The sequence below is a fragment of the Alligator sinensis genome, unplaced genomic scaffold, assembly GCF_000455745.1.
Source record: "Alligator sinensis unplaced genomic scaffold, ASM45574v1 scaffold259_1, whole genome shotgun sequence".
NCBI lineage: Eukaryota > Metazoa > Chordata > Crocodylia > Alligatoridae > Alligator > Alligator sinensis.
The window spans coordinates 436085-447212 of NW_005842430.1; the positions used below are offsets into that span (position 1 = coordinate 436085).

The following is an 11128-nucleotide window of genomic DNA, read 5'->3' on the forward strand; positions in this document are numbered from 1 at the left end:
ATTATGAGACGAGGGAAATAAAACAAAAAAGGCAAATGGGAAAGAGGAAAAAACTGTATCTCTTTTGCCACAACCAGGATAGGTAAGAGCCTGAGAGTACAAAGGAGGCAATGATGCTGAGGTCCCCTCCTCCCCTTGGCTTAAAAGCTAGGAGCTGGCTCGTGTCCTTGAGGCACAGCTACTCTCTGAGCAGCTTTTCTGTCCTCTGGCTTTCTTTGCTGTTTCCAATTTCTTCTTTCCTCCTGTCTAGTTCTTTTTTACAGACAGCTTGGAGGCAAATAGGGAAAGCGTTAGTTAGAAGTAGAAAACTGAACTGTGAGGCTGTATTTCATACTTCCATCAGAAAAAGGCCACAAGGATAGGAGTCTGGTTTATTTATACAAACCTGAACTATGAGTTCTTTTGCCTCCTTGCTCTTGGTAGATGAAGTTCCTGTACAGTTTATGCTCAACAAGATGGATAACATTACTCCTGTATAGCTGAGTAAATGCACAGGGCCAGATCCTTGCCCGAACTCTCCCACAGGCTGCAGGAGAATTGCCTTAACCAGGCAGCTAGGGATTCCCCTTGCACAAAGAACATTCCAGTTGTCTAAAGCGGACACGGGCCACCCTGCAATACTTGCTTAATATATCGGTGGAAGAGTGTGCTTAGAGCTTATTCCTACTACAATGATTCCAGGCTGCACAAGTTACATTGACCACAAGACTACCCACCAGGTGCATTTCATGGATCTTCAGGTCTTGCAGATTTAGCAATATTGAGCAAAAAAAAAAAAAAAAAGGTTGTGTGTGAATTTTCTGTGCTCCAGCTGATATGCTTCTCATGACTTTCATATAGGACTTTTCAGTCCCAAACTAGAGATGTTCTGTCGCTTCTAACCAGACCTACCCACTGTGCTGATGTGCATCTAGGTTAATTATCATCCACAGATCCCATCCTATACTTTCTTTCAAGGAAGGCTGCAAAGAAAATTAGATAATAATTAGATTAGAAAATTAGATCAGACAGACATCCAAGTTCAAGGATAAACAAAGGCATTTAGCCATGGGCTTGTGCTGTTCATGGGGATGCTGGGGTTGCATATCCTGGAGCGATTGTGCCTCAGAAGCAGCACCCCTTCTCAAATGGCTCAATATGCAGGGGTACGGCTGGGCAATGCACTGTGCTTCTCTTGGTCTCATTCCAGTCCCCTTCTGCTCCTGGGCATCCCAGAGAACTCACTGCGAGATCTCACTGAAGTCCTCATGGGGACTGCAGGAACAGCAACTGCAACTGCAGCTGCATTGAATGGGGGAAGGAGCTCCCTCTTTATGCATGAGAGCCGTCACAATCCAAGCAATCCAGGGCAGGGGTACTTGCCTCATTTGTGAGTAAAGCACCACACCCATTTGCAGCAGTATGTGCATCAACCACCTTTCCATGGGGCAGCAAAAATGTGGTACCCTTTATTAACAATTCAGCATAAAGTGTCTAGGCCTCTTCCAGTAACCTGTTCAACGTATATATTCTTCATCATTATGTTTCTGCCTTGGATAGGCAGAGAAAGGAGATGCAGCTGGTATTAATCATTATTAGTGCATAAACTGTAGAGTAAAACTGAGGATAAAATAGTGTATGCATTAAACCGGCTTATAAATCTGAATTGAAGACATCTGAATTCCAGTGAGGAGGAAAAGGCTGGTTTGAAAGTAGTGATTAGCTGAAGTCAAAATACACTTTGTTCAATGGGATGGGAAAGAAAATCTGTTCTCGGTCATTGAAGCTATTCACAAAATTTTGCATCAACTACCACATTACCACTTAACTGGCTCGTGACTTGTAGCTTGGCTCACTCAATACTGCTGTCAGTGAAGGAGAAAATATAGCAACTGTTGGCTATGAAGGACCAACTCACAGGATCATAATGAATTCTAATTTATTGTATGGGATGTGAAGTTACCAATAAAATCATAAATACAAACTTTGAGTTATGGGGAATATTGGCCACCTTGACACACACTGACACATACAATTGCTGCAATAGTAGTGTAGCACCGATGTTGGTTTATACCTATCCGCAGTGCTGGAGTCTGTTGTCGGTGGCCAGCTTCCTCCAGGGCAATGTCCGGATCTCCAGAAGGGGGTCGCCTGCTTGTCCTTCTGTCTCGGTAAGTCGGGTGCTGGATGAGGGGGTGCCACTGAGGGTCACACTTCACTGCCTTTTATCCCTTTCTGGCAGACTTGTGTGATCCACCAGCATCATTTTAGCTGCCCAATCTGGAGGTTGTTGTCCCACATGGGTCTTGAATAGTGTGAGACAGCTGTTAGTTACAGTCACTGGGGGTTTTGCCCAATGGTGTAGTTTTGGGAGTCCACCCTTGACATGATTGATTCAATGGCTGTGTCCTTGCAGGTTTTAGATGGCTTGACTAGCTTAAAATGGCTTGTAGAGTTTTATGATGGTAAGTTCCTCTGGTTAGGCTATTGTCAATTAACAGCCAGAGGCTCTTGCTTTGTCACTCAGTTATCTGTTGACTCATACTCACATTCACTCAAGGGACCAGCCCAATACAGCAGATTTTATCACTTTACAATTACAATTTCAATGCAGTTTTGAACCATGGTCCAGGGGGTAACGTCATTCTACAGGGAGTACATTCCTTAAGGACTTAAAAGCATAAAATATAAAATACAAAATACCATAGCAAAGATGAGACAGATGAAATATAAAAATGCACTTAGAGAAATATATAAAAATGTAATGTGAGGTAGTGAAGATCAAAGGCTCCTGGGGACGGTAAGTGAGTTAGGTTAGCACCAGGACATATTTACAAACTTTGCAGTGGATATTTTAGTTCTTTTGTTTTCTTTAGTAACACTTAGCTCAATCGATATGTAGGTGTAGTTTGTAGGTTTCTGCTACAGAAAGCCACTTCAGCTTTCTGGCTTGCTCTGAGCCTTGCCACACCTGTGCAGTGAATGTGCTAGGTCTCTGCCAGTACTCAGAAGGAAAAAGAAATGCACAAAGTGGGAGGTGCAGGTAAGAAGGGGCTTCTTGTTACACAACCATGAAAGGGAAAAGAAGAAAAAAGCAGAACTGAGAACAGCATTTGTAAGCATCCTCTGGGCTCTGTGATGACGTGCACGTTGTTATTAGTTCCAGGGCTGAGTGTTGGGGGATGGATGTCAGGGGTGGATCCAGAGGGGGGCAGTGGCATGGTTGCATCTCCCTTTCAAGCTAGACTTTTTGCTGCTGGAGCTTGTGGGGATACTGAAAAAGTCTCCAAACGGGAAGAGAATCCCCCCCTTCCCCTTTGTGGTCAGAGGCATGTCCCCTTCCCTTCCTCTATCCCCTTCCTCTGCCATGGCTTTTCCTACTGTCCTGGGGGTGGGGGAATCTTCAGAACTCTTCCTGCCTGCTCCATCTGAGGTGTGTGGGAGCTGGGCTCATCTATGGCAGCCGCAGCAGTAGCAGCAACTTCCCTCACTTACTTCTGGGGAGGCCAGGCAGTGTGGGGAACCCACCCCCTTCCAATTCCTGCTTCCCCCATCCCAACACAGCCTGGCTCAAGTGGGCAGAAACACTCTGAAGCATCTCCTGCCCATGGGACAGGGGGGAGAACAGCAGCAAGTGGAGCTGAAACAAGCTGCAAGAGATCTAGACTAATTATTAGGGCTGTGTGAAACAACACCGTTCCATTTGGACTTACATTTTGACAGAACAGTGTTCTGTTTCGAATTTCATTTCATTTCGAAACTGCTGTTCCATTTTGTTTCATCAAAAGTTTCGCTGTTTCGATGCTGTTTCAACGTTTTGTCCGTAGGCTGTAATAGGGAAGCTCGAAACAGCCTATAACTTTGTCATTTCTGGCCTGATTTGGATGAAACTTCCAGGAGTGGTAGCCCCTTCTGAGGGCATGAAGCCTGCCATGTTTCAAGGAGATAGGTGGTGCAGGGGTTTCAGGGAAACTTCACCTCAAAGTCTTGAAAGCAAAAAACTCATGTCACGTGCATGTGTTAAGCCACAGCGGGGTCAAAACTGCAGGGATGCAGCGCCCCTGCTGAGGCCACAAAGCCTGCCAGCTTTCAAGGAGATAGGGGCCCTGCACCTCCAGCTGCTGACAGGCAAAACTTGTGACATGGGTGGGTGACACTGTGTATGTTAAGGTGCGCCCTCACTCAGCTATCACCAAGGCAGAAAGCAGGGCAGTTCAAGCAGTGCTGTCGAAATGTTTCGACTTGCCTCATTTCATTTCAAGGCTGTTTCGAAGCTCTCTGTTTTGTTTAGATTTCACTGTTTTGAGCTCAAAAACAAGTTGAAACAGCATAGAAACGAAACTGCGGGTGCAATTTTGCACAGCCCTACTAATTATAATCGTGAACATCCAGTATGTGACTCTTTAAAGTCTGTTTCTGTTACTGTATGTATGCTGCAATGTAAAATAAACAGAAGACTGAGCACCAGGAAGTTTCCTTTGAGAAAAATGGCATTTTAAATGATCTTTTGGTTTTAGAGCTTTTCAGCTCTACTCAAGTTTGAAAAGGCAACCTCATTGCTCTAGTACGTTCTCTGTATTGTTACGTTACACATTGTCTGAGTTTGAATGTTCCAGTAGGTCAAGACAGGCAATCTGGCTCTATATCTATATCTATATATCATTGACTTTGTCAGTTTAACTTAGCAGTTGCTAGAAACAAGGAGGTAGGTACAGTCCTATAAATTAACACACATGCAGTCTTTGCACATAAACTTGCCACAATTTCTTTTTGGCTTCTTAAATCTCTGCAACAGTAAGTGGCTTTCAGTTTGTAAAGTAGAGAACAACAGCCATGTGACCTCTGCAATGTTAAAAACTTTGCCGTTAAGACTGACGGCCAGCGCTGCCTCTGTTCCACTTGTTAAGGAAGCTTTGTTTTGCTAGACTGTACCAAATATAGTACAGCATAGCAGCTGCATGCCTCTAATTTAATAAAGACTTTGACTGATGTTAAATTCTTGGGTGAGTGGCTGTGGCCATTACTTTAAGATTACTGGAGACTCTTTTTTTCTCCCCCGAGCCTTTGAAACCTAAAAGACAAAAATTCCCCCTACCACTTTCAGCCCTTTAATCCCATCTTTCTTTTAAAAATATAAAAAAGGCGATATACTATATAGCCTTATGACTCCCAAAGGTTCAGACATATATAAAAAATATGTTCTATGTCTGTTACGACCATAACATCATGCATCTCGCTGTTAGAAAATAACTGACTCCTGTACTAAGTTCTGGATGTTGGCCCTGCAGAGCAGTTGGTGAAGGCATGTTTTCAGTTATTCAATTACTCAGAACAACTTTCTGCTGTTGCTCATTCAAAAATGTGGAAATTCATGTGTCAGAGTCTGTGCTGACAAAGCCCTTGCTTGAAAACATTAACTTTTTTTTTTAAATAACCAGTAAGATTCTGTGAAAAAAACACTATTGAGGGTTTTGTCTAAACTGTGCTTAGTTCAGCTCAGCACAGGGGCAAAACGCACCAAGTCAAGCCACCATCTGAGCTGGTTATCCACTGGCCATTGTGACTGAATAATCAGAGGTAGCCCATTGCCACACTACTCCCACCCAACACAACCACCTGCCACATGGTTGTAAGTAAGTCGCAGGTCATGCCGCCTTCTCTGCAATATCTGTACTGGGTACATTCCTTGTGGGCTATTTCTGTTGGGTTTATGGCCCTTTAAATTGTTAAAGGAATATAAACGGGCTAGGAAGGAAGAGAAAAATAGATTCCATCTGCCCTCTGGTAAGTATTTTGTACAGTTAAACCTTTTCTCTACTTCTGTCATTGTCACTTAAAAGTCATTAAAATCGTCACCCCCAGTCATCCACAGATCACCTAATGGCTTCTCTTTCAGGTAGTTCTGCTTGCTCAGATTTTCTTCTGCTGCTTTTTGTTGCTGGAAAATGTGTGAGCGCAGCTACTTACTGGCTTTTATGACAATAGGACTGTGATTGGACAATTAAAAACAAATGCCCATTAGTGGCGGGCAATTTCAACAATTTTTATATTCTTTAGAATTTGCTTGTGTACTGCAATGTTTAACAGCACATGCAGATTATTCCAAACAAAAATTAGTCCTCAGTTTGAATGCTTAATTAGCATGCTTCAGTATTTGGAGGGAGAGCCAAGATTAGGATATTTGAGAATAGTCACAATGTTGAGCGAAAAGAATAACTAGAATCATTTAGTATTAAAGAGGCTCATTAAATGCTTTACTGTAAGCATTAAGGGGAACACTAAAGAAGGTCTTTGTCATGCTGGAATGCATTTTTCTACTGTAACAGAACAGGAGGCAGCATGAAACCTCCTTCCTCCATTTCCCTCGCTGAATGGAATTAATTCCAAACCACTGGATTTTTAGGTTAGTATTTTTAAAAAGTCAATGTCACAAGGAAAACAAATTAACTTTTGCTAACTCATAGATTGATGTTCACCCACAAAATTAAATGCTAGAATACAAACAGCAGAGGAAATGTTGTTAGCATGATTTACTGAGCAAGGCACGAATCTATGAATACAATAACATATTGTTTACATACTCCAAGCATAAATCTAAGCCAGTTTACCATCAATACATGCAAATGTCTATAAAGTTGAAAATAATGCATTTTCAAAGTTAACTGCTTTGGCTAGTATTGACAATCCCTTGTGTTTTATTAATTGGACATATACAAGCATTATCCTTGTTGACTTTTCCTGGGAGCCTAAGTACTGCTTTCGGTATTCTGTATGTAAGGTTAATAATGTTTAAATACAAAAGTAAGCTTGGACTGAAGATCTTACGGTGTGACTCAGCCAAACACAATATACTAGAACCACAAAAAAGCCAAGACATATACTGTACAAGCAGGGCTTTGTCTTTATTCAAAAAATAGTATAAAAAAGCTTGACAGACTTTTCTTAACATAACCTGCTGTCCTTAACATAACCTTTGTTTTAGTTCATGTTAAGACCACATGTGGTGAATGGTTTGAATACACAACTTACCCTACCACAGATGACCTTGGTCATCTAACCTAGAGACTGCATCTCCATATGGAGAAGAAGATAGAGCCGCTTGGCTCCATTTGACCATTAGGTCCCAGTCCTTCAAATGTTTACACATAGGTGGTGCCACCAGAATCAATAGGGACACTCACATGCCTAAATATTTTAGAAGGTCATGGCTCTGCTGTCATTTAAAATTTTGGTTCCACATTGTTCCTCTCTAGCTTCTGTCTTGTAGTCCAGTGCTTGTAGTCCATCTATGGAGTCCAGTGCTTGACTTGACAGACTACTGAATGCTGTTCAGTTTGTTTGTTTGTTTGCCATAATATCCACAGGTTGCTCTTTTTAAAGGAAAGAGCCTCAATCCTCTCTTCTCCCCCTCCCCACCTTAAATACAGCAACAGTGTCCAAAACCATTCCAACTGTTCAACTGATTTACAGCTTCCCAAAGAAATTCAAATGAGAATGAAACTCTAGAGGCAAGGATTTTTATGGGTAGCATCTTTTATTGGACAAACTGTATATCACCTAATAAAATTATAGTAACATCTACTTTTAAGCGGGGTGGGGAATGGTATTACTTACAATATCAGGGTGATGAATTGAGTGTTTAATATATGAAAATAAATAGAAGGAAAAGACCCTTAGTGGGTAGAAATGATAGAAAACTATCTATAAACTCCAGTGGGTCCATTCCTTACAGCAGGACTAAATTGGCCTCCTTGTTTGCATGTACAACGGACAAGTGATGTTCCTTAAGCTCTTAAACACTGTATTTTCTGTTACTGGGGCAGGTTCTTCAATGCACATGGATCAACCTTGCTGCCAGGCTCTGTATGACTTTGAGCCAGAAAATGAAGGTGAACTTGGTTTTAAGGAAGGGGACATCATTACTTTAACCAATCAAATTGATGAAAACTGGTATGAAGGGATGTTAAATGGAGAGTCTGGCTTCTTCCCCATTAACTATGTTGAAGTGCTGGTATCCTTGCCTCAATGAACATGTCATCCAAGCTGTGAACATACTTTCATGACTGAAATGGATTCACAAATGTTCTATCAGTGTGGCATTCTGTGAAAGCCTTGCTCTTTGACTGACTTACTGACTTTTGTATGCGTGTTTTTTTTAAATGTATTTATTTTGTATTCAAGAACATTACCTTCCTTGGTTACATGAAAATGCAAAAAAACCCTAGACTCAGTTTTTTTGCTTTGTGCCTTGAAGATCACTGTATGAAGTGTTCATTGGTAGCTCACTGTTGCTCCAACAATGCATTTCTTTGCTCCTTACTGTATGTAGATCCTTTTATTATTATTATTTTAAAAATTCCTTGGGCTGCAATGATTTTACCATTGAAAACCATTTTTAAGAATACTGTGAGTGAAGCTAACTGTAACCAGTTCCTAAGAGTTACTGATGTCATTGAGCCTTTTTCATCCATCACAATGTAACTTAATTGTGAACTTAATCCATGTTTCACATTGTATGTTGACAAAAGGCGAAGTGGTTGTTGTCAGTTTTAAGACATTGTTGTACTAAGTACAAGGTCTGAGTTGCAAATTCCTAAAATTTACTGACCAAACTTAATAAACATTACTGTGGGAGAAACACGACTGCTGCAGATGCTTACCCAGTGGTTGGTATGGTTTTGTCTTCTGCAAACGTTCACTTTCCTTCATGGATACACTAATGTCTTGAGGAGGAGGAGCTAGTTCATCTTTTTAAGTGATGTTATTGGGAGCAGTTCTGCAACTCTGCAGGTGCTAAAATTGTTCATTTTGGTTGCTCTTTATTTACTGAAGATCATTCTTAACACTTGTTTACATTTTGTTTTATTTTGAGAGCAGGACAGCAGCACTTCTATGTATACCCATATGACCTAAGGACAAACTGTTGCTAGAAAGACAGAGTCTGAATTTGATGCCACTATAGAAGAGGTAACACTCCATTGAGATGAATGGAAGAGTAATTGGATACTCTCTAGCTGATAATTGAAAGGGTAATGCTGACTCACTTTTTTGTGGAGCAGAAGTAGAGAAGATGACAATCTATGCAGCAGAAAAAGACAAATATTTGTATAGTCAAGACTGCCCAGATCGGGAAAGGGTCATGGACAGAGACTCAGGCTACTTAGGAGATAAAATAGGCAGTACCTTCATTTTAGAAATACCTGTTATCATTAACCATGTAGCACTGGCCAAAAAAAGTCCAGAAAGCCCAGAGGAAAGCAAGTGAACTTTGTCCAAAATACCTTAAGGCAAGTAGTGAGCAAAGCAAAGCTCCTGGCCTTCTGATTTTGAAGAAACAACTCAGAGCCTGAGGCTGCCTGGCTTAAGCCTGCAGCCATCAAAGGAAGATAGATCAGAGTGATATGCCAGGGCAATCAACTCTAGGAGTGCAACAGCTTTCACATGAAACAGCCCAGACCTGTGCATAGTATAAGTAGACATCAGTAAGACTGCCCGAGTTGCTCAGTACAGGGTTGGTGAAAGAAGCCCTTATCCCTAGGGGTGAGCTGTGATTCACCAGAGTGTCCTTGTCAGCTCACCCTCTTTCAAACAGTAAGGCTGTTGAAAGCATCACAAGGGAGAAAAAAGGCAATCCTCTGGGCAAGGTACAAGCCAGACCCACAGAGACATTTTCCAACATAAAGTGTTAGACCACCTATACCCAGGAAGTCAATGAAAGTCCAAGCTTTGAGATGTCAGAGACTTGCTTCATCCACTATGATAACCTGCTTTCAGCTTGAACTGTGAGTAATGGGATATTTCACTTAGCTAAGTAAGAGCTCTAGCTAGTGATGCAGTTAGATGCAGTGTACCCAGTGGTATGTGCAGGATTATAATAGACAATATTATATCTGTATCCTCCTTGTTTTATAGTTCAGGCAATACTCTAGATCTCCGTCAGAAGGATGGTATGCACTGACCAGCTACAGTAAACTTTAAGATTAGGGCCAACTGCTTTTTATTTGGATGGACGATTGCTATCCAGTCAGAGCAGGATGTTAAACATATGGCACACAGAGCTGCTCTAGCCACTGCTATCAGAAGTTGGAGGAGTTGCCTTCTGCAGAATTCAGCACCCTTGGATCCCAGTGGATGTGGTGATCACCAGCACGAAGACAAGCAAGGGCTGATCCAGCCTTGGCTGCCATCCAACTATTTTGCCCATTGCCACAGTTACCCCACTGCCTAGCTGCCAAGTGTCCCATACTAGAGCCAGAGGCAGAGCTAGTACCCTAGCACAGGGACGACAGTGGCAGTAGCAGCTTCACATCCAGCATGGGGCATGCAGTGAGAACGGGGGCTGCTGCCACTGCTGCATACCCTGGGCTGGAGCTGGCCCAGGGCACAAGGCAGATCTGACAGTCCCAAGTTAGAGAAACTGAAGGTGGGACTCTGAATTTCTCTGTAGGGTTAGTCTGTTCCTATATCTGCTTGTCTTAGTTCTACTTTTAATTCCTTCCTCCCTCCTTCCCCATACTATTTCCTCCCTGCCTCTTTTCCCCCTTCATTTGCCTTTGATTTGTTGTCTCCTAGAAGCTGCATATTAGTTTACTCACCCAAGCAGTAGGTAAAATAGTGTGTAGACCAAGAATACCATCTAACCCTAGCAGTCTAAGGCCTAGAGCATAACTAAGAGGTGGCAAACAATGAGGAGCAGGTAGGACTGCTCTATCTGGGTAAGAAGCAACTACAGTTTGGAAGAGACTTAGGAAAAAACAACCACCACCTCTTTCCCACAAGGTGAGAATTTAGGTAGACACAGCAATAGAAGTTATTGGTACAAAAATAAATTATTGCCATTTATCAGCTTGAACAACGTAAATGAAGATAATAGGATTCAGAGTCCTAAAATAGTCTTTGTTAATTTACATACTAGAACCAACCCTAGAGGTTATAGTCTGCATCTTCCCAGAGATGTGAGCTTAGCTGGTGGTGCTGGTAATCAGTTCAGTTACAGTCTACAAAAGACTACATTTAGGATTTTTCTAAATGCAAAATCTTTCTGAAGAAACATTTGACTGATCTAATAAAGTTTGGGATGTTTGCGTTTGTGAAATTAAAGATTTTATTGGTGTTCTGCTTTGCATTAGCATAATGCAGAGAGAAATTG

At 41.8% G+C, this 11128-nt stretch overlaps 1 protein-coding gene across 6 annotated transcripts in view; it reads left to right on the forward strand.

Annotated features, from left to right (window-relative positions):
• SH3GL3 (SH3 domain containing GRB2 like 3, endophilin A3) overlaps positions 1-11027 on the forward strand; it is a 111737-nt gene extending 100710 nt beyond the window's left edge. For 4 of the 6 annotated variants that reach the window (XM_025211791.1, XM_025211790.1, XM_025211788.1 and 1 more), the window contains 2 exons: positions 2064-2150; positions 7803-11027. In XM_025211791.1, the coding sequence (XP_025067576.1) occupies positions 2064-2150; positions 7803-8008 (293 nt within the window). In that variant the 3' untranslated portion in view covers positions 8009-11027. The remainder of the gene's footprint in view (positions 1-2063; positions 2151-7802) is intronic. The other 2 variants (XM_025211793.1, XM_025211789.1) reach the window with 2 other exon arrangements.
• Positions 11028-11128: the final 101 nt, after the last annotated feature.